The 26,180-nt window shown below is 37.9% G+C and overlaps 1 protein-coding gene across 1 annotated transcript; it reads left to right on the plus strand.

The window, feature by feature from the left end:
• THUMPD3 (THUMP domain 3 tRNA guanosine methyltransferase) lies at positions 1 to 25,661 on the plus strand. Its single transcript, XM_082664469.1, is given in 11 exon segments — positions 1 to 75; positions 1,378 to 1,666; positions 2,755 to 2,832; positions 9,062 to 9,538; positions 13,372 to 13,502; positions 15,653 to 15,722; positions 19,012 to 19,127; positions 23,609 to 23,719; positions 24,353 to 24,476; positions 24,653 to 24,784; positions 24,786 to 25,661. Coding segments are annotated over 10 exon segments (1,533 nt in total). The 5' UTR covers positions 1 to 75; positions 1,378 to 1,411; the 3' UTR covers positions 24,825 to 25,661.
• The last annotated feature ends 519 nt before the right edge of the window (positions 25,662 to 26,180 follow it).

Raw genomic sequence — 26,180 nt, forward strand, 5'->3', positions numbered from 1 at the left:
CGACTTCCGGCGCGGTGACCTGGGCGCGCTGGCCTCGGCGGCACCGGGAGCCGGAAGGGTGTTCATTGGCGACCGGTAACCGGGCGGCGGGTGGGAGTGGCCCGTTGGGGCGCTGCTGACCCTCGGCAGGGAAGGGCGGCCTTCGTCTTGCGACCCGGGCCGGAGACTGGGTACACTTCAGCCCGATCCACGGTGGAGCCCTTCTCGCTACCTTTCCCTGGGCTTCACCTGCTCCCCAGGATCCTGTGATTAGGGCCCTGGGGGTGGGAGTCGGGAGACGTGGGTTTCATTCTAGCCTGCGCCATTGGTTGGCTCTCTGACCGTGGTAGGATACGTCCTTTCGTGGGCTTCAGCTGCCTTATTTAGCAGATGGAGATCGTTATCACAGTGATTGTGAGCTCCTTAATGGCAGGAACTGACATTTATTTGTGTTAGACACTGTCGCCTGTCCCGGGTACAGAACAAGAACTGTGTAGGTACTCTGGGCCTACTTGTTTTGGCTCACGAAACTTTGAAAATCTGCCGAGAACTATTGATCTCCACCTCCCACCCAGCTCTTTAGTCCCTCCTACTCCACCCCGCCCCCCACCCTACCAAAAGCTCAGATAAAGGAAATTTGGCTTACTGGTTTAAATAGTTCACAGGTCTCTCTTGATGCCCATCCAAGCATCCCAGAGCCTATCCTGTCCTAGGCATTCAAATATTTGTAGTCACTAGATAGTAGGTGCTCAGTTGATCATTTTTTAATGCATGAATCACTGTCCATTTCAAGGAGGAAGATAGATATCCTTAATTAGCACGTTTTAATCATGGGCCTGGCAGTATGCTATTCCCACTGAAGTCTTACAACAACTCTAAGAGAGAGGCATTATTCAGTTCCCATTTGGCAGATAAGGAAGTTGAGGCAATGGAGAATAAACTTGTTTTAGGTCATTCAGCCTCTGAATGGTGAGGGCAAGAATTCAGACCCAGGTCTGAAATTCCAAAGCCCCATGTTCTTAACTGCTAGCTGAAAAAGGACTAGATGTAGAAATATTTTTGAATGTGTTGTAGCAACTTCTGTTTTGGGATTAACTGTTGTAGTTATGCGATGGCTATCATCAAGATAGGTGATCCCAAACCAAACATTGCATGCTGTGGAAATACTCTTGTCTGTCTCCTTTTCTTCCACAGTACCTGTATTGCTTGTTTAATAATATTTTATATCCTCCACTTTGTACCCATGTTATTCAGTCCTTTTATCTTTGGTGAATACTGATTCCGTTGTGTTGCATTGTTCTGCCAGACCTCCAAAGCAGATGTTTTTAGTTATAGTTGAAATAAGAGGTGATAACGTTTAGGCATTATTTCTTTTTCTTTTCTGTACTACTTTTAAAGGGACTATATTCAGGACCTTGGAAGCACTGCCAATATGTCTCATGTTCAAGAAGCCACTAACCAGCTCCTGGATGTGAACCTTCATGAGAACCAGAGGTCTATACAAGTGACAGAAAGTGGCCTCAGAAGTGAGTCTGAACATCTCCAAGTCACTATTGGAGCCACTGTGCCTACTGGTTTTGAGCAAACAGCTGCAGATGAAGTGAGAGAGAAATTGGGGTCACCGTGCAAAATCAGCAAAGACCGGGGCAAGATATATTTTGACATTTCAGTGGAAAGTCTGGCTCAGGTTTGAATGAAGCAATGTTTAAAATAGTTTTCTAAATATATCATTTTATGGTTACTTTCTAGTTTACAGACCTCTCTGGAATCCTTATTGCTTTTCTTTTCTTTGCTCTGCCCCAAATCAGGTAATTTTAAAGTATTACTGCATTTTCCATTGGGTACTGATTTGTAAGTGTGACTACTAGGTTTGCTTTATTTTTTAGAAGTGATCCTAGTATTTCCTGAGGATGAATTCACCAGAAAGGATCCTGTGAGACTTATGAAGAAATTCTTAGTATCTGCTACGCCTCTTAGAATTTATTTACTTCAGCATCTAGCTGAAGTTTAGACTTCAGTGGTGAAGCATAAAGGGAGAGATTTTTCTTTTTATCTGTGTCAAATTTATTCTTGCTCAAAAGTAATTAGGAATCACTGAAGGTGAGAAGTGAAGGTCAGCAAAACTGCCATCCCACTAAAGTAAAAGCTAAGCTGTATCTCATTACTACATAAGCAACATGAGGGCAGGGATTGTTGCCTGTTTGTTTGTTTTTTTTCTTTTTTTTGGTCAATATCTCCCAAGCTCTTAGTATCTGGCATATAGTAGACACCCACTACATATCTGTGGGATGAATTGGTAAGCAAGTATTTTTCATCCAGTGTTTTAGATAACAACTCAGCAGCTTTGTAAAGATAGGCCCTACCATTATCCTCATTAATTAAGGATTAATTAATTTTATTCCTAAAATTGAGCTTAGGAGTAAGTAATTTGCACAGGGTTGCTTAGCTAATAATCACAGAGCTGGAGCTCAAACCCTACCTATACAGTACCCCAGAGAGCCATGAGGGCAGTATAAAGCCCCACTTCACTGTCTTCCTCTCTCCCTTCCCCCCAAAACCCATGTTGCCCACATAACACTTCAAGCTTCTATCCTGCCATCTGTCTTTTTTCCTTTTCTGTAGAGGAACAGAAGCTGGGAAAAATTTTAAATACAAATTATAGGTATTAGCTGCTTTAAAATCTTTGTACCTGATTTTTATATTTAAATGCTGATAGTTTATGCGCTTCAAAAGTTTTTGGAGAAATTTGTTTCTAACATTTTTTTCCCTCCCCAGGTTCACTGTCTGAGATCAGTTGATAACTTATTTGTGGTTGTTCAGGAGTTTAAGGATTACCAGTTCAAAGAAACAAAGGTGAGCTATCCCAAACGCAGTAGCTGATTTTCAGCCGTCTTCCCAAAGAGATTATTTCCACTTTTCACATTCTGTGTATCGTTTAGCATTACTGCTGCTTTTATAATATAGAATACTGGGAGACTTTTACAGTAAAATCCAGAGATTTATTGATAGTCCATCGCAAAAGTTGCTTTTAAAAATCATTATTGCAGGGGGTGGGGAATGGATGAAGGGAGTCAACAGGTACAGATTTCCAGTTATAAGTAAGTCCAGGGGCTATAATGTACAGTATGGTGACTGTAATTAATACTGTATTGCACATTTGCAAATTGCTAAGATAGTAGGTCTTAAAAGTTCTCGTCACAAGAAAAAAAATTTTAACAGTATGGTGACAGATGTTAACTAGATTGTGGTGATCATTTTGCAATGTAAACAAATACTGAATCATTATGTGTACACTTGAGACTAAAATAATATTATATGTTAATTGTATTCCATTTTCTAAAAAGATGAAAGAATAACAACAAAGAAATAAATATCAATATTGAAAAACTTATAAGAAATAGAACAAATTGTTTGACTTTCTTACAAAAGAGGGACACCTTAGATGAGCTTTGCTGATGTATATGGTTTCAAAATAGAATTGCTTCTAGGCTGTGAACCAGAGTAGGTGACAGTTTGTGTCATCTACAAATAACACTTTCTCTCACCATGCTCCTTTTGCCCTGCTTTCTTCTCTAGCTTGTTTTTTGAAATAAAGCCAAAGTAATATCTAAATACTCCTTCAGTTGTTAGGATAACAGCTTTGTCCCCAACTTGTATTTAGCATCTGATTCCTAAATATTGAGACGCTGCCTAAGCTGAACGCTGAAAATAGATCACAGTGAGTCTTTGGTATTTTTCCAGATTGCTTTTTGGTCTGGTTTCCAGAGTCAAATGCTTGAAAACTTTTTTCTTTCAGTTTTATTGCCTATATTAGAAATAATCTTTTTTAAAGTTGTGATGTGCTGCCTAATTCTCTAATTTTTATTTATTGACAACAGGTTGATTTCAAAAACTAAACTGATATGAACCCCCAACCTAGAAAAAAACAGACCTAAAAGAACTGAGACTCAAAATAGATGATAATTTTATTAACTAAAAATGTAACTTCTAACACTAGTTTTATAACCCTTCAGCCTTCTAATAGGCATTGCCAACCATATCATATCTATAAAACTAGTGAATAGCAGGCAGGGTACTGACAGTTTTTGCTCTTAAGTATTTCAAAATTGTGATAGTCAATTCTATACATGAATAAATGTTAACATATTTTTTAAAACTATAAGTGTCCATCTTAAATTCTTGCCTCTAACCTACTAGGGTGTTATTAATATTTTCTTCAATTACTATGTTTTTGTCATCTTAGAATTTGTATTATTTTGAGTATTTTTGGAGGTGAATTTGTTATTATGGAATGGTTCTATATGAGCCAGGTATTCAGAGTTGCCTTGTAAGTAACTGCAAAAGATATTACTGGTGGAAGTCCTAGAAGAAGAGCAGCAGGGATTAAGGCAGATTTTCTTTCATTTTTTTTTCTTTTTTTAAAAAATAATTTCACCTTTTATTTTTTTTTTTAATTAATTTATTTATTTTACTTTTGGCTGCATTGGGTCTTTGTTGTTACACACGGGCTTTCTCTAGTTGCGGCGAGCGGGGGCTACTCTTCGTTGCGGTACGCGGGCTTCTCATTGCGGTGGCTTTTCTTGTTGCGGAGCACGGGCTCTAGGTGCATGGGCTTCAGTAGTTATGGCACTCAGGCTCAGAAGTTGTGGCACATGGGCTTAGTTGCTCCACGGCATGTGGGATCTGCCCAGACCAGGGCATGAACCTGTGTCCCCTGCATTGGCAGGTAGATTCTTAACTGCTGCGCCACCAGGGAAGCCCTGAGGTAGATTTTCAGATCTCTGCAAGGGCAACTTCTCTTGTGTATAACCATGAGAAATTGTTAAGCCCTCCACTTTGTGGACTTAATTTGGAACATGCCCCCAATAAAACCTTGTTTTTAAACATTCGCTTCTAGTTTTCATTCTGTTGACCATCAGTTTTTCTTTGTTGCATTATACTTTCTCATGGCTTATAAAAGCCTGTTAGTTTAAGCATTCTAATGGGTTCTCTTATTTTTAAATATTCAGATGATATCATGAATTTTATTAGCCTTTTTATTAACTGATTTTAAAAAAGGCTAACATCTGTGATTAAAATTTTTTTAAGCTAGTTTATACATGTTCTTAGAGCAAAACTGTAAAGACTGAAAAGATATACAGTGAAAAGTATTCCCCTGTTTTCATACCAAGTGTTTCCCTCCTTGGAGGCAACAACTATTACCAATTTCTGAGATATCCTTCTAGAGATATTTTATGAATATGTGTATTTTATTTACATATTTACACAAATGGAAGTATGACATACATACTGTCCTGTGCTGTGCTTTTTCTCATTTTTCTTGGAGATGATGGCAATATCATTGTTGGATTTGACTGTATCACAATTTAATCGGTCCCATTTTAGGACATTAGGATTTTTCACAGTCTTGCTATTACAGTAGTGCAATGAACATCCTATATACACCCTTGTACATATTCAGTCTGAGGGTCATTTTTCTGTTTAATAAGTTTATCCCATTGATGTTTATTGACACGACAGAAATGTTTGGTCTTGGTTCAGTCACATTTATGCTACATGCCTTCTGCTTTCTTTTTCTTTCTTTTTAAAAATTTATGTTACGTGTTTTCTTTGCTTTTTCCCCGTGCACGTGTTTTAAAATATTTGGAAGGCTTGTATTTGCTCTCTAGCTATTACCTTTATAAATACAACTTAATCTACTGCTTACACAGTATTTTTGAATCCCTACTAAGAGCAGTGATGAAATTGGCATATTTCCCACATCTCTCTTCCTTCCCTTTCACCTTCCAGTTTTATAATTTTTCTTAGTGTTGAACCACATGCCTTTAAATCCTTTAAATATACTTTTTTAAAAATCATCTTTATTTATTTATTTTTTTAAAGATTGGATGAAACCCGAAAAGCTTTAATGCTGCATGAAAAGTCACTGAGATTATATTCTGGAAGCACCAAACTGCCTGTGTTTTGCACTTTCTCTGCTAAGCATTAATTTCTATCCTTTGACCTTGGGGTATGAGAGAAGAGGATATCAGTGTGCTTAAATTACTTCCCATCTTCTGTTCCCTTTCCCCTCTAAGGACAGGCCACTTTGTAACATTTACATTCTGTTTTGCAGTCATAATCCCTGTATTTGTTTTCATTTTAGTCCTATAGTTAAATTGATTATAGACATACTACCTGTCCTTTTGTTACAGTTTTTATCTCTTGACTGGCATGAGTTCACAAATGTTTGTCTTTCACCTTTCTATTTGATTAATAGTTTGGGTTTAAAATTTGGAGTCACGCTTTCCTTCCTTAAGAATATCATAGACAATGTTTGTTCTCTTCTAGCATGAAATGTTGCCATGGAGAATTCTGAAGTCATCCTGTTATTTTTCCTCCTTATTTGTTGCTTTCTTGTTATTTTTGCTTGATGCCCAGATGATTTTTTTTTTTCAATTTTGAAGTTCACCAGGGTACATCTCCTTGTTGCTAATTCCAGTTAAGACATGTCAGTCTGTAGAGAAATTCACTTCCATTTATGTTTCTTGAAAGTTTTCTTGAATTATTTTTTTAGTATGTTTTCTTTATTTTAAATCCCTCCATCAGGGATAAACCAGTTATACATACAGCAGGATCTCTTTGACTGTCTTTGATGTTTTATCATGTTCTCTCTAATCCATTTTTAAATTTTTGCTCATTTTTATTGTATTTGCTTTACTTTTCTTCACATCCCTTACTGTGTTTTCAGCGGTGGCTTTTATATGTGGTGCTTTCAATATGGTCTTCATTTTTGCAGTGGTTTGTTTTTTTATTCCACTTTTCTTTGAACTCTACAAGATCCTGTTTCAACTCCTTCTGGCGGCTCCCCTCATCTTTTTCCTGCTTTTATATCTCTGCTTTGAGCTCTTATTTTACAAAAGTATCTCCTTATTACATTTTTTGATGTCATGTCAACATATTTGACCACGGTTTTCAGCTGCTCTGTGGCAGTGTCTTTCTGGTCACTGGATTTAGTCCACTGTTTTTCTGTCCCTTTTCTTCTTTTTTCCGTTCATATAAGTCTGGTGCTGATAACTTTTGATAATTGCTCATCTTTGAATGAGGTAGTTCCTCTTGGGCGTACTGTTTATAGGAGGTTCAGGAACTGTTCCAAGCTAGCAAGAAATCCCTCTGGTTCACTGTGAAGTTCCTTTTGACAAAAGGTTGTGGTGAATGAGTTCTCTTCCTTTTTTTTTAAATAGCTTTATTGAGGTGTAATTTCCATACCACTTAATGAGTTCTTTTAACCATTACTTCTCCCTAGCTGGAAGCATTCAGCAGCTTTAGGGTTATTCACAATGTAGAGTATCTCTCCCCATCTCTACTCTGTTTCCAGCAAATAGAGCATGTCTGTGAGATTCCTTGTTCAGCCTCCATTTCTCTCCTCTGCTGCTTCTGGGTACAAACGAGATCCAGGGACGCTCCCTCTCAGTGCATGTACTTGTTCCCTGCTGTTCCAGAGAAGAGTTTATTTCCTACTGCTCTGCAGACTGCTCTCCCCTTTGTCTGAGATCTGTCATTCTCCCTCTGTTGTCTTTCTGCACCTCTGCTTTACCTTCACTGAACCTGGGAATTCTTACGTTAGAATTCTTATGTTCTGTTTCTAGGTTACAGATATCATGTAGATTCTATTAGGATAGAGTTGGTATTTCTGTTGTTCTTTTCTTTTAGAGTGGTTTCTGAAGAAAGAAAGGGGCTGTACCAGTGTTATCCCACCATGTTAAACCTACAAGTCCTATAGATGCCCTTTATATGGAAATTATTTATAAATAAAATTGAATTTGCCCAACCTGAAATTACCATTATTTCATCAGGTTTCAAGTAGTATTAGAGCCTTCACTCATTTCCAATTCAAGTCTCAGCTCCATCAGTCAGCACTGATTTCTTTCTACTTTGATCTTCAGTAACATATACTGTCTGTGCCAGTGCTCTGCACCAGAACTTCTGATGGAAATGTTGTATGTTTATGCTGTCCAGCATGATAGCCATGTGAAGTGTAGCTAATATGACTGAGAAACTGAATTTTTAATTTTAAATCATTTAAAATATTTCAGTAGCTGTATGTGACTAGTGGCTGTTGAATTGGATAGCACGGCTCTGTACCACCCATTTTAACATTTTACCACATATCCATTAGCTGTTTACTGAGCACCTTTTTTACACCAGACACTGCTCTAATGTGTGGTTTATAGCAATGGTCAAGACAGCCAAGGTCTTTCCACCCTGTGCTTACCTTCTGGGAGGAGCCTAAACCTAATAACTTTAGATAATGTTAAGTTCTCTAAAGAAAATAAAATGAGAAAAGAATGACTTGAGAGGATTACTTTAAGTAGAGCAGGTCTCTCAAAGGATGTGCCTTTTAAATTGCTGTTAAATGAGAAGAGAACCAGCAATGCAGAGAGGCCATATGAAGCAAATACCTTCCAAGCAGAGGTACGAAGCTAGGGAGAGAATGATCCTGAAGTGATGTAAGAGACACAGGCAAGAGTCGGGTTGTTTGGGCTTTTTAAGGAAGTTAAATTTTGGGGGGTGTAATGGGAGGCTGTTGAGGGGCTTTAAGCATGATCAGATTTACTTTTCTAAAAGATGACTATAGATACTATTTAAAAATTGGATAGATACATTTTTAACTGCTTAAGCTTTGGGTTTTTTCTTTTCAAAAATAGTTAATTTGTATACACAGCACAAAATTCAAAAGGAAGTCAGTGAGAGGTAAGCTGCCCTCCCTCCCCTGTCTTTCATCTCCTCATTTCCACTCGCTGGAGGTAACCACTGTTAATAGTTCCTTATTTGCTTAAATTTTAATCTTGAATCCCAGCCTCTGATCTACCATTCTGTCTTGTATTATTCTGTCGTAGCCTTAATTTGTGTAAATCTTAATTTTCAGTGAGACTTTAATTTCCTCAATTGCAGACATTATATTATTTACTCTTTTGTCCTGTACTCCTGCCACCCCCAACATAACAATTAACATAGTCTGTAGGCAAAGTAGGGGTTTATTTGTTCAATTAAAGTGGTGAGAAATGAATGAAATGAATGGATTTCATTCTCTCTTTTATAGGAAGAAGTTCTAAAGGATTTTGAGGACTTGGCTGGGAAGCTTCCATGGTCAGACCCTTTAAAAATATGGAAAATTAACACATGTTTCAAGAAAAAAAAAACAAAGCACAAAAAGATAAATCAGAATTCAAGTAAAGAGAAGATTGAAAGTGGACGAGGAGACAAAACAGATGAGAGAGATGTCAAAAAAGAGTTCACTAACAATGTCTTAGATTCACAGATCTTAGACTATTATGAAAATGCAGCCATCAAAGAAGAGATATCAACATTAGTAGGTGATGGTTTGACATCTTGCAAAGATGAGACTGAGGAAAGCTCAAAAGAAGAAACTGATCCTGAAGTGCTGAAGTTTAGAGTCACATGCAACAGGGCAGGAGAGAAACATTGCTTTTCCTCAAATGAGGCGGCAAGAGATTTTGGGGGTGCTGTTCAAGATTATTTTAAGTGGAAGGCTGACATGACCAACTTTGATGTGGAGGTAAGTGCAGGCTCTTACTGTGAGGATTCAAGAAGGCTCTCATAAATGTGTAGAATTTTCAAGACTAACCCAATCTTATGGACAAATTAAACTGAGGCCACAAAGCTAATAGGGTATCTTTTTTTTTTAACATCTTTATTGGAGTATAATTGCTTAACAATGGTGTGTTAGTTTCTGCTTTATAACAAAATGAATCAGTTATACATATACATATATCCCCATATCTCTTCCCTCTTGCGTCTCCCTCCCTCCCACCCTTCCTACCCCACCCCTCTAGGTGGTCACAAAGCACCGAGCTGATCTCCCTGTGCTATGTGGCGGTTTCCCACTAGCTATCTATTTTACATTTGGTAGTGTATATATGTCCATGCCACTCTCTCACTTTGTCCCAGCTTACCCTTCCCCCTTCCCATATCTTCAAGTCCATTCTCTAGTAGGTCTGTGTCTTTATTCCTGTCTTGCCCCTAGGTTCTTTTGGCCATTTTTTTCTTAGATTCTATATATATGTGTTAGCATACAGTATTTGTTTTTCTCTTTCTGACTTACTTCACTCTGTATGATAGACTCTAGGTCCATCCACCTCACTACAAATAACTCAATTTCGTTTCTTTTTTATGGCTGAGTAATATTCCATTGTATATATGTGCCACATCTTCTTTATCCATTCATCTGTCGGTGGACACTTAGGTTGCTTCCATGTCCTGGCTATTGTAAATAGAGCTGTAGTGAACGTTGTGGTACATGACTCTTTTTGAATTATGGTTTTCTCAGGGTATATGCCCAGTAGTGGGATTGCTGGGTCGTATGGTAGTTCTATTTGTAGTTTTTTAAGCAACCTCCATACTGTTCTCCATAGTGGCTGTATCAGTTTACATTCCCACCAACAGTGCAAGAGGGTTCCCTTTTCTCCACACCCTCTCCAGCATTTATTGTTTGTAGATTTTTTGATGATGGCCATTCTGACCGGTGTGAGATGATATCTCATTGTAGTTTTTGATTTGCATTTCTCTAATGATTAATGATGTTGAGCATCCTTTCATGTGTTTGTTGGCAATCTGTATATCTTTGGAAAAATGTCTACACAACGACTCAAAACCTATGGGATGCAGCAAAAGCAGTTCTAAGAGGGAAGTTTATAGCAATACAATCCTACTTAAGAAACAAGAAACATCTCAAATAAACAACCTAACCTTACATCTAAAGCAATTAGAGAAAGAAGTACAAAAAAAACCCCAAAGTTAGCAGAAGGAAATAAATCATAAAGATCAGATCAGAAATAAATGAAAAAGAAATGAAGGAAACTATAGCAAAGATCAGTAAAACTAAAAGCTGGTTCTTTGAGAAGATGAACAAAATTGAGAAACCATTAGCCAGACTCATCAAGAAAAAAAGAAGACTCAAATCAATAGAATTAGAAATGAAAAAGGAGAAGTAACAACTGACACTAAAGAGATACAAAGCATCATGAGAGATTACTACAAGCAACTATATGCCAATAAAATGGACAACGTGGAAGAAATGGACAAATTCTTAGAAATGCACAACCTTCCGAGACTGAACCAGGAAGAAATAGAAAATATGAACAGACCAATCACAAGCACTGAAATTGAAACTGTGATTAAAAATCTTCCAACAGGGCTTCCCTGGTGGCGCAGTGGTTGAGAGTCCGCCTGCCGATGCAGGGGACACGGGTTCGTGCCCCGGTCCGGGAAGATCCCACATGCCGCGGAGTGGCTGGGCCCGTGAGCCATGGCCGCTGAGCCTGCGCGTCCGGAGCCTGTGCTCCGCAGTGGGAGAGGCCCCAGCAGTGAGAGGCCGCGTACCGCAAAAAAAAAAAAAAAAAAAAAAAAAAAAATCTTCCAACAAACAAAAGCCCAGGACCAGATGGCTTCACAGGCGAATTCTATCAAACGTTTAGAGAAGAGCTAACACTTATCCTTCTCAAACTCTTCCAAAATATAGCAGAGGGAGAAACACTCCCAAACTCATTCTGTGAGGCCACCATCACCCTGATACCAGAACCAAAGATGTCACAAAGGAAGAAAACTGTAGGGTATCATTAACAAGAGCATGGGCTATTGAGACAGAGCTAGATCCAACTTTTGACTCCCTAACTGTGTAACTTTGGACAAGTTATTCTCTCTGAGCCTCTGTTTCAAATGGAGCCAATAATAGTTTATACCTGTGTGTCCTGAAGGTTAAATGAGATTATACATTTTAAGTATCTGGTGTGATACCTGGTCTATACTACATGCTTAATAGATGGGAGCTATTAAGACTTGAATTTTCTAATTTCTAATCTAGTGCTTTTTACAACATTATGTGGACTTTCAGATTATAAAATTCAAAAGAATTAAAACAACTATTTTGTTTTGTGTGTCTTGGTTTCAGACTTTGCTTCTGAAGTGGAATACATTTTTAAAACAAACCTTGACCTTCTAAAATCAGGACATCATTGCTAATACTCATGCTAGAGCCAGCTGTCCTTTTTCTTAAATTCTGCTAGATTCCCAAATCCAGATACCTCTTTTTAGCATGCTTACCCTCCTTGGTCTCAATCTTCTACTATAAGGGTGATTCACATGTGAGCCATACTAACAAGTCTTTCCATCTCTGACAGCTTAAAAGGCCCCTAGCAGCTGACGTTTTCACCAAGGAGTCATTTACTGTTGCTTTTGGGACACTTGAATCTGGGGCAAGTTGCCTGTTCTCTCTGTAACTTTTGTTTTTGCATATCAAATCAGAAGAACAAGTCCCCATTCTTTTTTTTCTTGTAACAGCTGTTATGAGAATGAATAGGCTAACTAGAACAGTGATGTCCAGAAGTTAGCATGGGAGCTCAGAGTACAGACTCTGGAGCCATACTACATGGATTTAAATCTCAGTTTACAAGCTGCATAACTTTGGGCAAGTAAACCGACCTCTTTGTGCCTTGATTTCCTTATCTATAAAAGGAGGATAATAATACCTAGCTCAGAGGGTGTGGCTATGAAATGAGGTAACAAATATAAAGTGTGTAGAACAGTGGTTTGCATATAGCTAGGTAAGTGTTAGCTGCTGCTGTTAAGATCATGATGAGGAAATTTTAGGTGGAAGATTGCAGAACATATTTTATTTCAACTTTTATTTTTGTTTGAATAGTATATATTTAACTGTGTGTTAGAAAAACTATAACTAAGACCAAAAAGAAACATTCTTTCACAGACATTACTTGAGTCAAGTTTTAAAAAATACTAAAAAAATAATAGGTTTTAAAGCAAATGTGGCCCATCGTTAACAGTTGGTTAATCTAAATGAAGAGCATACTTAAGAGTTCGTTGTGCCAGTGTTGTGCCAGCATTTCTGGATGTTTGGAATTTTTTCCAAAAAAGTTAAAAATTTTAAAAATGCATATTAAAAACCTGGAAACCTTCAAAATGTGTTTCTCTTATAAAAATTCGGGGGGAATCTGGTTATAGCTAACTTGTGAATACGGTGAATTAAAAGGAGAATAAAATAGATTTAAAAAATTTTAAATACAGTATTCTTAAATTATTTCATTTATATGAAGCTCAAAAAAAGACAGAAGAGTTTATCACGGTAGTGGTCAGATTAATGATAATTTGTGGTGGGTATTGACAGAGGGCAAGAAAAACTATATATATGTTTATATGATGGTTACACAGCATTTATATGTAAAAATTACTGCGCTTCACACTTAAGATTTGTGCATTTTACTGTATGCAAAGTATACCTCAGTAATAAAGTAACAAAAATTAATAAAGCCTCAAATTTTAAAATCTTAGTGATAAGTACAGTTCGAATAACCCTAAAACTATTTTATTATTTTATAGGTTCTTTTGAATATCCATGATAATGAAATTGTTGTGGGCATTGCATTGACAGAAGAGAGTCTCCACCGAAGAAATATCACACATTTTGGACCCACAACTCTTAGATCTACCCTTGCCTATGGGATGCTCAGGTAAGAGAATGGGTTTGCCATGTAGATGAAAGTGACAACTTGGTTTGAATTTTCCCTTCAAAATGTAATTTTTTGTGAGGTACTGTGTTAGAATCTAGTAGTTAAGGAACAGGATAAAAAGCTAAAGCTCTTTCTTTGTATCCAATGTTGATTCCTTGAGATCCTGAAAATATCACTTAATTACTATCTCAATTTTCTTGATTTTAAAATGAGAACAGTAGTTTTCATCTGCCTCTTGAACGTGGTTATCACGTTTCTGTTTAGAAAGGATATACTGCGTGTTGGGAAATAGAACAAATTTTGCTTTGTTTCATTTCTATGCAGTGAAGCAGATGAAAGCAGAGATTTTTTTAATGTGTATAATGTATAAGTGAACACAGAGAGCTTTTACTTATATTTTAAAATTTTATACTCACATGGAAAATTTTCCACTTTTCCAAGAGCAAGATATAACTTTCTTTCTCCTTTGCCCTTTTCCCTTTGATTGGGTGTTTCTTTCCACCACTAGGACGAGTTGTTTTCTCTAAGTTTCTGTTTGCCAGACTGCAAAATGGGTTTGATATTAGACTTAAAGGATTATTAGTGAGGAGTAAATTGCAAAAACAGATGAAAAATACCTGTTACATACGGTGCCTGGCATAGCCTGGTAGTTAATTGTATTTCCTACTCCTCCAATCTTTGCTTCCTCTTTTACCCTGCTCATCCATAGAGTCCTAGTTCAATACAATTGGAACCTGTCAATTCAATGACAACAATAGAAAACTGCACCCGTTTGATTAAGGAAGAGCTCCTAGTCTTCATTCATTTAACAAACACTTATTATCTACTGCCAGGCATTATGGTGGGAGCCAGGGATATGGAGAGTTATTTTGGGTGCAACTGTTAGAAACCTAAGTAAGCTAGTTTAAGATTAAAAAAAAGTGATGATTGTGTGGGAGGGGGAATTACTGGCAAGATACTGAGAAGTCTTGGGAAATCCACAGAAAAACTAAAAGCCATATCTTAAGAAGGGTAGGAACCAGGTCTTAGAAAACCACCAGAAACCTAGACAGTCACTTTTATCTACCCTGGGAGCCTACAGGTTCTTGTTTTGCTTATCTGTGCAAATGGCTGCCCGTCATCTAAATTTATGTATTTCCAATTTTAAATAACCAGCCAGCCCCATACTGCCTAGGTCTTCTAGCTCTTTGTTCCCACGTCTTATAAGAGAGAATCTGGTTGACATAGTTTCAGTCATGTGTTCACCCAGACGCAGCAGCAGTGGCTAGGAGTACGGGGTTGCTTACTACCGAGAGGGTTGCCAAGGATTCTGTTGCCGTGTGTTGAGGGGCAGGAATGGAGAAGTAGAGCTGGGCAGGTATTACAATAAGAATCCAGAGTTAGTCCCCAGGAATCTCAGTTTTGTAAGGGAGAACCATAATAGAATGTGGAAAGAATAGCAGGACAAAAGGAGGAAAGAGAAACCTTGTCGCCTGTCTGAGGAGGGGATGCTTCATAGAAGAGGTAACATTTAAGCCACTAACAGTAATTCCTCTAATCCTGACTCTGTCACCTACTAGCTTTGTGTCCATGGACAGGTTTGCATCAGCTTATCTGTAAATGAGAATAATAATAGTAACCTATCTCACAAGATGGTTAAAAGGACTAAAAGAGATAATGCATGCAAAGAGCTTAAATCCATGCCTGGCAAATACTAGGTGCTCAAAGTAAAGCAGTTATTTTATAGCAATGTTATTATCTTTCAAATTGAATTAATTAGGAAAGGAATACTGAATGAATAATTTCCAGTAAACTTATATTGATATATATTCTACTTCACACATTTGAGTTGTTTTAAATGTAACAACACAGGTCTATATACAAAATAACGTGTTTTCTAAAAGCATATACACACATATATTAACAGATCTAGAAGCTATTTCCATTTGGAAGTGAAATGGGATTTTGAATGGTAGTCAAAGGGGACTTTTAGTTATATGTAATGTTTTTGTAAGTGCTAGGATATAGAGTCAACATGTAATTACAAATTGATCTTAAAAATAAATATCAATTGTTTCTTCATGCTAGCATAACAGGCCTTTGATCTTACAGCTTTAGGAATAGTCTTTGTGGAAGTCTTGTCTGTTCACATAGGCTGTTTTCTTCTCTAGGCTCTGTGCTCCTCAGCCTACTGATATAATAGTTGATCCGATGTGTGGAACAGGGGCAATATCAATTGAGGTAATAACTTTTCTTTAGCTTTTATTTATTTATTTATTATTTTTTAAATTTTATTTTTGTCTGCATTGGGTCTTTGTTGCGGTGCATGGGCTTTCTCTAGTTGCGGCCAGTGGGGGCTATTCTTTGTTGCGGTGTGCGGGCTTCTTATCGTGGTGGCTTCCCTTGTTGCGGAGCATGGGCTCTAGGTACATGGGCTTCAGTAGTTGTGGTTTGCGGGCTCTAGAGCACAGACTCAGTAGTTGTGGTGCACAGCCTTAGGTGCTCCGTGGCATGTAGGATCTTCCCAGGCCAGGGCTCAAACTTGGGTCCCCTGCATTGGCAGGCATATTCTTAACTACTGCGCCACCAGGGGAGCCCTTCTTTAGCTTTTAGATAAGGAAGTGATACATCCAGAATGTTCTAGAACTCATGGGTAAATAGACATAATGAAATCACCAAGGTTAGATCCATGGACCCAAGAGTTTTGAGTGAATTACACTAGTAAAGCTGGAACTTTTGTGATAAGGATGTAGCCACTTATTACAAATAGCCAAGGACTAGATTTAGGTTATAAGTCATGTTTAGTCACTGGATTACAGAGGAGGCTGAGAATTACAAACTGGTGAGTCCCATTTCTGTAACAGACAAACTGGTAGACTTGAACAGAAAAGATAATTGAAGGTACAAGCTTGAACTGGAGGAGGGCATTTCATCTCTATAAAGTGAGACTATGCTTCTTCATCCTCCTAGGTTCTTGTAAGATGGGGAAGCCTGTGACCATTAGTTAGGTTTGTTAGGAAGTTTAACAAGGTTACAAAGTTTTCAGAAAATACCATGACATTGAGAGGACTCAAAAACTGCCTAAAGCAAAGCAAGAAATAGAAAGGCATTTTCTAATTAGAGAACATTTAACAGGAGAGTCTCCTTGAATCTGTATTATTGAATCAATATTACCTAAACTTTTATAATAAATAATTTGGAAGAGGGCACCAGTAAAATTGCTTAAATTTGTAAAAAATTTAAATTAAATTTAAATTTAGGGCTTCCCTGGTGGCGCAGTGGTTGAGAGTCCGCCTGCCGATGCAGGGGACACGGGTTCGTGCCCCGGTCCGGGAGGATCCCACATGCCGCGGAGCGGCTGGGCCCGTGAGCCATGGCCGCGGGGCCTGCGCGTCCGGAACCTGTGCTCCGTTACGGGAGAGGTCATGGCAGTGAGAGGCCCGCGTACCGCAAAAAAAAAAAAAAAATTAAATTTAAATTAAATTAAATTTAAATTTGTAAAAAATTACAAATTTAAATTTGTAAAAAATTGCTTTATGTATAGTATATGTAAAGCCAATGGGAACAAACTGCAGGGAGATACTACAGATTCTGTGACTGAGCAGAAACTGGACAGATGAGCAAGTCCAAAACAACCCACAAAGGGAAAAATAATCCAGACTGCAATTAGAAAATGACATCGGCTATCTGGGAATTAGAATCCCAGAAGGAAATCATAGTAGTCTAGATGACTGCTGTTTTCTGCTAGTGTCAGCTAGAGAAATTTACTCTGGCTAAAGAGCCACACAGAGAAAACTCAGTTGTTGTCACAAAGAATTCTGGGAACAAAGCAGAGTGTGCTTCTCTAGCATTAAACCATGATGTGTCTATGGTCTGGAGTAGCAGTGAAGGTTACTACATGTCAAGAAATATACAACAGAGCTAGAGAGAGACCAGAGGAGCTCCCAGCCCCACCAAAAAAAAAAAAAAAGATAAAAAGAAAATGTTTGAGGCATTTCCATGTAGGGGTAGGCATGAGAATGTCGATATGGAAAAACCTAAGTTGGTATATGATCAAAATGAATGAAATTATGAAAGGAATTGAAAGGGTATATAAACAGTTTGTTCACCAAAGTATAAAGTATTTGATTTATAATACTGCCTTTAAAACTTGGAAGTACTATAAAACCCAAAAATCTAAATAGGTTTAGAAGAAAAAATGAATACTCGGCAATCAGAATCACCAGAGAGGTTTTCATCAAACTCTACATCATCCTCCCTACATCACCCTTCTCCATTACCCTCAAGGGTCTGGGCAAAAGAAAAAGCTAAGAAGCCCTGTGTCCATAGATATGGGGGTATTACTGTTTACCATGGAAGAGGTGTTTGTTACTCATCCCTAAACCAAGGGCAGAACTGTCTCTGCTTTCATGTCAGAAACCTTCTGTTAATCTGCATAGAACATTGTTCAGGCCTAGGGTAGTATGTCACCCCATTGCACAAATAATATGGAAAGCTCGGTATTTCTGTTCTGCTAACATGTTTTTGATTTAAAATTACAAAATCTTGGGTTTCCCTGGTGGCGCAGTGGTTAAGAATCCGCCTGCCAATGCAGGGGACATGCGTTTGAGCCCTGGTCCAGGAAGATCCCACATGCCATGGAGCAACTAAACCCGTGCACCACAGCTACTGAGCCTGCACTCTAGAGCCCGCAAGCCACAACTACTGAGCCTGAGCACCACAACTACTGAAGCCCGCACACCTAGAGCCCATGCTCCACAACAAGAGAAGCCACCGCAATGAGGAGCCTGCACTCGCAGCAACTAGAGAAAGCCCGTGTGCAGCAACGAAGACCCAACACAGCCAAATATAAATAAAGAAATTTATTTTTTTAAAAAAAGTGAGAAAATCCTTTCAAGAATATGGTGGTTATCATTCAAAAGCCTATATAATAGACATTACACTTTATTTAAATTCTCAAATATTCCAGGTTATCAGATTATATAAAAATTCCATAATCACAAAAGGATATAGGTTAGTCAGTTTGATTTGGTTAAACTATGTTTGTATTTAAAGTCTGTAATACCTACTGTGTGGCAGACACTGCTGGGTGAGGGACTGAGTGACACACCAGACCTATCCTTAAGGAGTTCCTAGACGTTTTGAGCCGCAGACAGGTATAGAAATAATTAAAAAGAGAGCAAGTGCAGTGGCAGATACATGTACAGAGTGCTTTTGGAGGGGCAAATGAGAGACAGCTTGGAGAGTTGTGCTTGATGTCACAGAGGGCATGACATTTGAGCTGGGCCTTGAGAGATGAGTAAGAGTTCAGCAAACAGAACAGGAGGGCATTTCAAGCAAGGGGAATAGCAAAGTTGACAGCATGCAGTATTTTGCCACTTTAGAAAAGCATTGGATTATTGGATTGGATTGGATTGTCTTGTTTATTGACAAGTGATTAAAATGATTTTACCTTTAATCATATTTTGGTTTTGTTTTTTTTTTTTTGCAGTTGGCTACTTCTGTTTTCATATATACTCTTGTCTTTTAGGGGGCTACAGAATGGTCTAACTGTTATCACATTGCTGGTGATAATAATCCATTGGCTGTGAATAGAGCAGCAAATAACATCTCATCTTTATTGACCAAGAGCCAAGTGAAAGAAGGGTAAAATTTTAATTTAAAAGATTTTGTAGCATCTCTTAGACTTAGATAATCAGTTTTCTTTCTTTCTTTTTTTAAAATTAATTATTTCTTTTTGGCTGCGTGGGGTCTTCGTTGCTGCACACAGGCTTTCTCTAGTTGCGGCAGACAGGGGCTATTCTTCATTGCGGTGCACGGGCTTCTCATTGCAGTGGCTTCTCTTGTTGCAGAGCACGGGCTCTAGGCTCCTGGGCTTCAGTAGCTGTGGCACACAGGCTCAGTAGTTGTGGCTTGCAGGCTCTAGAGCACAGGCTCAGTAGTTGTGGTGCACAGGTTTAGTTGCTCCGCAGCATGTGGGATCTTCCTGGACCAGGATCAAATTTGTGTCCCCTGCATTGGCAGGCAGATTCTTAACCACTGCACCACCAGGGAAGTCCAATAATCACTTTTCTTATTGGCTTTATGAACTAATACAACCAGTGCATTGTGACAGTATTATAGCCAAATGAATATATTGAAACTCCATTTAAATTTTAAAAGTTGATTGAAACTAATTTGTATTTTTAAAATATTTTAAATTTAACTATAATTGCCCCCACCCTAATGCAACTATTTTTATTTCTGTCTTCCTTTTTCTTTCCTTATTCAGATATCTTTTTTCCCATGTAGTGGAAGAACTGCATAGATTCATTTTAATTTCATAAGTTTTCCATTAGTGCATGCAGGCATCCAGCTGGGGGTTTAACAGAGGCACAAGACTCCTCCTAACTGACTAGTGGTCTTTTCTCTGGAAATGTTTTAGTATTGAATAAGTGATGTAGTTTGGAGAAGGCACCCCGTGAAGGGGGTGAGAGAAGGGGCCCTAGCTGTCCTCCTAGCTGTCGGGGAAGAGGACCGAAGTGGCAGCGGTGCACTCTCATATCTGAAACTTAATTGAACACCAACAAGGAACTCAGTCCTCTGCTACATGCTATAAGTATTAGAGAAATACCAGGGGGAAAATAATCTAATGTTCAAATATTTGCATATCCCACACATATTAGCTTTCATGTCCTCTTATTAGTATGTTTCAGGACCATTTTTGATGATTGTAGTCTTACAAGACCACATGGGCCCCAGGACCTAATTCATTCATAACTCAGACTGACACATAGACACACTTTGTAATCATTTTCTCAATTCAAAATTTCTAGGTTCTTGTAAAACAAGTACATATTAAAATATTAATATTTTCTAATGCAATTAAACAGTTGAAAACATTAAAAAATTTTCAAATGCTTATGTTTTTATTCAATCTGTTTTTTAATGACTGCATAATATTCCATTGTACAGAAATATTACAGTTTATTTAGCCTTTCCTCTGTTATTTGGCACTTAAATCTCAGAGTTGGAAAAGACCTGAAAGCTGTCCCTACAGTCCCTAAATGTCCTGTAGGAGATCCTGACCAGTGGTCTTCCAGCCTGTATAAACACCTCTTATGACTCTGAAGGCTGTTGATTCCAGCTTAGCACAGCTTTGAGTGCTAGTCATATCTTTTAGGGAACATGAATCTCTCCCTGTACCTTGTACAGATCTGGGTTTTTTCTTCCACTTGAGTCCATAAAGAAAAATCTTATCTCTGTGTCACAGTGATGATTAACATCAGATATTTGAAGGGCTACCAACCCTCCTCTCCTTATCCCAGCTCTCCACATCCTCTCTTCTCCAAGCAAAATATTCCAAGGTCCTTCAGCCATATCCCTTTGATATATGTGCATTGAAAGTCTGTTAGCCTCTGGGAAATTTCCCATCCTGAGATGTATGTTGCTATAGTACCTTAAGCCCTAGCCCATTGCTACAAATTGGATTTGACGACACACCATCTGTGCCAGCCTTTCACCATTCTTTCAAAGTCTCAGCTGTCTTTGGGAAGAATTGGTTGAAATAGCACTTGGTCTGCAGTTTCCTACGAGACGCCTCATCACAAAATTGTTTCTCTGGTCTCCTCTGCTTGGAGTCCTTCATTTTCTTACAAGGTGGCAGAAATATGTAGCAGTAAGCAGATTTGTTAGGTCTTACAGGTGCTTCATATCCAGGAGCACAGGAAGTCATTATATCCCATGATTGACCTCACAGCTGCCTCCATGACCCTTAATGTGAGGTTTATATTTGTAAGTAGAAATCAGTTGTTTTTAAGAATATTTGTTCATTTTATGCAAATTTTCATATTATTTATACATGGTATGCCTTAATATTATTTTGTCTGTATATTGCTTATCCTCTTTTCTTTGCTAGTTTTTTTTTTTCCCTTTTGATTAGATTGCCAGTGCTTTGTTTTGTTCTTTCATATACTATTTGTTCTGTGGTTTTATGCTTGATGCTTTTTGTTTTTTATTCCTATTTCCTATTGAGGTCTTTTCATTTGTTATCTAAAATCTTAAGTTATATGCTGTAAATGTCTTCTTTTTTTTGTTTGTTTTTTTGCGGTACGCGGGCCTCTCACTGTTGTGGCCTTTCCCGTTGTGGAGCACAGGCTTCAGACGCGCAGGCTCAGCGGCCATGGCTCACGGGCCCAGCCGCTCCGTGGCATGTGGGATCCTCCCAGACCGGGGCATGAACCCACGTCCCCTGCATCAGCAGGCGGACTCTCAACCACTGCGCCACCAGGGAAGCCCAATGTCTTCTTTTTAATAAAAGTTTTTACTAGAGCTGACTTTTATGCTAAGTACTCCTGTTGACCATATCCTATAGATTTTGATAAATCTGTTTTGGTTACTTTCTAAATGATTTGTTATATACTTGATTCTCTCTGTTCTAATTGTTTAGGACAGTGCTTTTCAAACTTTAATGTTCAGATGAATCACCTGGGTAACCTGTTAACTACACACAGATTCTGATTCAGTAGGTTTAGGATGGGACCTGAGGGTCTGCATTTCCTGGCAAGCTTCCCAGTGATGTTGATGCTGCTGGTCTGTGGCCCAACTTTGAGGACCAATGGTTTAGATCATTTTTTATACATAAGTAGTTAAAAGCTTTTAGTTTATTTTTATATTATGTTTTATTGTGATTAATGAATTTTTATGGTATATTTTGTTTTATATTTGAGATTTTTCCTGAGGCATAGTACATGACTAGGGTTTCTTTGAAACCTGGTATTTTTAAGCAAGTAATTTTTCTAGTTTCTGAATATTTTATCATTTTTCATATCCTCTGCATCTTCACTTTTTGTCTGTTCAACCTGTACTATTTCTATCTTACCTTGATTTTTTAAAAATATTTATTTTTTTAATTTATTTGGCTGCATCGGGTCTTAGTTGCAGTACACGGGGTCTTCATTGAGGCATGCGGGATATTTCATTGTGGCGAGCGGGCCTCTCTCTAATTGTGGTGTGTAGATTTTTCTCTCTCTAGCTGTGAGTTTGTGGCACGTGGGCTCTCTCGTTGAGGCGCAGGAGCTCAGTAGTTGTGGCAATGTGGGCTTGGTTGCCCCGCAGCATGTGGGATCTTAGTTCCCTGACCAGGGATCAAAGCCACACATCCCCTGCATTGGAAGGCAGATTCTTTACCACCGGACCACCAGGGAAGTCCCAATCTTACATTGACTTTTAATATTTTTTGCCTTTTTTGTTTTGTTTTATTGTAGCTATTGGTGCTTCTGAGTGTAATACATATTTTTAATATCTGTATTTTTTCCTATTATGTAGTGATTACCTCTATTGCATTTTATTTTTTCTTAAATTCTTTATTAAATATCAATATTACAACATTTAATTTCTGCTCATAATCTTGATTTGCTTTTAATTTTTAGCCTGTGCATTATTATTGCCTGTTATAATTTTGTTTCTTAAACTAGTAGGTTTGCCTTAATGGGGAGGATTTAAATCATTTATATTATTATATTCATCCTGCCTTCTGTCATTATTTTTTTGATGTTAACTTTTTTGTTCTCGTTTTTTTATAGTATGATACATGTTTTTTAATCTTAAGACCAGTACCTCTATATTTCCTAATTTTACATACCTGTTTCTTTAGGTCTCCTGTTATTTCTGTGTAGACTTACCAAACTTTATCCTTCAGGTGTGTCACCTCATCAGCTTTTTTCTCTTTAGTGTTCTGGTTTTTTCCAGTGTATGTTTCATCAACAATGTTTTTACATCATCAGTTAGGTAATTAACTGCCTCAACACTGTTTTCAAGTTGTGTACTACAGTTCTTTGTGTTAACGGTCTTTTCCCCTTAATCTGTCTTCTTAAATTGTACATGAAACAGATATAGACAGCTTTTGAAAACGAATCTTAACTAATTTTTTAATTTACTTTTTTACGGACTGTCATTATAAAAGTTTTAGCTTATGACCTATGCTTTCTGCCTACCTGCTACTTTAAAAATTTTTACTAAGTTCTTGATGTTGTCACTGATATTATTATTTTAGTTTTTGTATTTTATAGCAGTCTCTTCAGAAGAAAAGTCTTCTAAAATTTCATTCTTCGGGATATGTTGAAGCACCTTTTCTTTTGTCGCCACAGCAAACTGTCCTGGGGCTTGCCCATAGATACTATTCAGTGGGATATCTGCAACTTGCCACTAAGAACTGGCTCTGTGGACATTATTGTAACAGACATGCCATTTGGAAAAAGGTGGGACTTGTAAAAAAATGAATTTTACTTTCATTTGTTATATTAGTACCCACTTGTCTTCTAAATCTGTTGTATTTTCCTTGAGCTTATTCTGTCAGAAATCTTCCGTTTCTTTTAGCAGACTTAACAGTTTTTCACTTAAGAATGTAACAATATGATAGATTCACCCATTTTGTTTCTTATGAGAACTCAGGAATGTACTAACTACACTTTGATCCTGACCATCACAGGTTTATCCACTTTGTAGCCCGTTGTTGAATTACATTAATACTTCAGAGAAAGGTTGAGGAAAACTTGGTTATCAGGATATTTTTTAATCACTGGTTTCATTTACATAATGACTGCTTATACTCATTAAGGGGACAATTTACATAACTATTAACATAACTATTATAGTTGTCAGATCTTTTCCGTAACCAGTTCATCCCATTCAGAATTCTTAACAACTTAACTAAATCTAACCATTTCATTGACATGTAATGACAAAGGTCTGGCTCTAGAAGGCAACTGTTTTTCATACCTCAGGACTTTCTTATTGCAATGAAAATGAGTTTTTAGTAACTTCTCATTTCATATAGTCCTAGATACTTATTTTTTGCAAAAGTAAGTGACTCATTAGACCTTCTTTTATAGGATGGGCTCCAAGAAGAGAAACTGGAACCTTTATCCAGCTTGCCTACGGGAGATGAGCCGTGTCTGTAGGCCAGGGACAGGCCAAGCTGTACTACTGACCCAGGACAAGAAATGCTTTATCAAGGTGCTGTACGTTAGCTTGAAAACTCAGCCAGCCCATGACAACTTTAGGACCTTTTTAAGTATACTTGGGGATATTTCAATAAGATTTGTTTTCTCCCAGTGTTTCTTACTAAGACCCCTGGTTGGTAGAGAAGCAGTTATCAGCTAATTACTTTTCTACTTTTTGTGTGTACACAGGCATTATCTGGAATGGGACACCTGTGGCGGAAGGTACATACCGTCTGGGTCAACATAGGGGGTCTTCATGCTGCAGTTTATCTTCTGAAACGTACACCTCAAACTTTTGTTCATCCTTCAGAACAAGATGGAGAAAGATCTCCTTGGTGATGCAAAGACTGAAGATGATTAGTAGCGCTGCCAGTGCTTCCTGACAGTGGACATGTCAGCATGAAGAACTTGCTTTGAGAGAAAAATAGTATTAATAAAAGTGATGTTTGGTGTAAATCTCTTCACCCTAGATAGCAAAAGGTGTGAATAGAATGGAACAAGTCTTAAGAGAAAGCAGAGCTTTTCTTTGGAGCTGTTGTAGTTGGGCAATTAGTACTTTCCTTAAAATGCTTTAAAGATGCTAAGCCTACTAAAATACTCTGGGATTTGGGTTTAGAACATTTTATTTTCAGGCTTTATAGCAGTTCCTGTTTTCCACTGTAGCAGGTGGAAAGCTACCCTGGCCTAAGGGAAAGGCAGAGAGCATAATCAGACCGTGAGGTTACATTTCATTGCCTCTGCAGCTTTGTTATTTAGTTGCTCAGGTTCTTCACCTCAACTTTAAAAAATGAAGCATTATTACACTTTGTAAAATAGTGTTTGCCCCATGACAAGGTGAAATCTCACAAGACCTACAGAAAAGTTTACTATCTGCTTTAAAAATTACAATATGCATCTGTTATTCAGATTAATAGAACTAAAGAGACATTTCTATTTGTAAACAGCAGGGATTACACTGGTAGATGAAGTATGGGACCAACAAGCCATATTTAAATAAATTTTTCTTTCAGTACACAAAGGTGGTGATGCCTTTCAAAGTCAAACATAAACCTGTCAAAGTATTTTTGTTGGCTTCTCTAAAGGACTAGAGAACAAACTGATGTATCTTTGAATTAAAAACTTTGTGTAAGTTCTTTTATTTTCTCTCAGTCACTATTCATATTTAATTGCTTTTGCAGTAGCAAAGTCCTTCCCAAGACAGTGGAAAATTAAATAACCTAAACATCAAGTCCTTGTAAAAACAGTGCTTCTGTGCAACAGAGTTGGGGTTTTATGTGGCATTCTGTATTCAGTTTACTTTGGAGTTTCTGGCTGCATTCAGCTTAGATTTTCAGTGTCATGTCAGTAACATACTAACTTTTGATGTCTCATTTAGAATAAAAGGACACAGTACTTCTTTCCTTTGAAAGAATAGAGTTCACATTAGCAGCAGAGCCAACAGTCCTTGTATGGTTTCTCTCTGATATACCTCACCCTTGAGAATGAATTGGAAGTAAGACATTTATAAGGGTCTTATATCCTAGACTGGAGTTTTTAAGGTCATCAGAATGCAGTTTCACTATTATGGGTTCAACATAGAACAAACAGCCTTTCACCTCTCACAAAAGAAACCATTTAAACCTCTAAGTGTTGGTCAGCAGTCCATAGGACTGGAAAAGTACAAGGACCATGTTTTCTCTACTGTTCATCAACTGCCTGACACATTACCTATCAGCAT

Source organism: Grampus griseus (assembly GCF_964374135.1).
Source record: "Grampus griseus genome assembly, chromosome: 10".
NCBI lineage: Eukaryota > Metazoa > Chordata > Mammalia > Artiodactyla > Delphinidae > Grampus > Grampus griseus.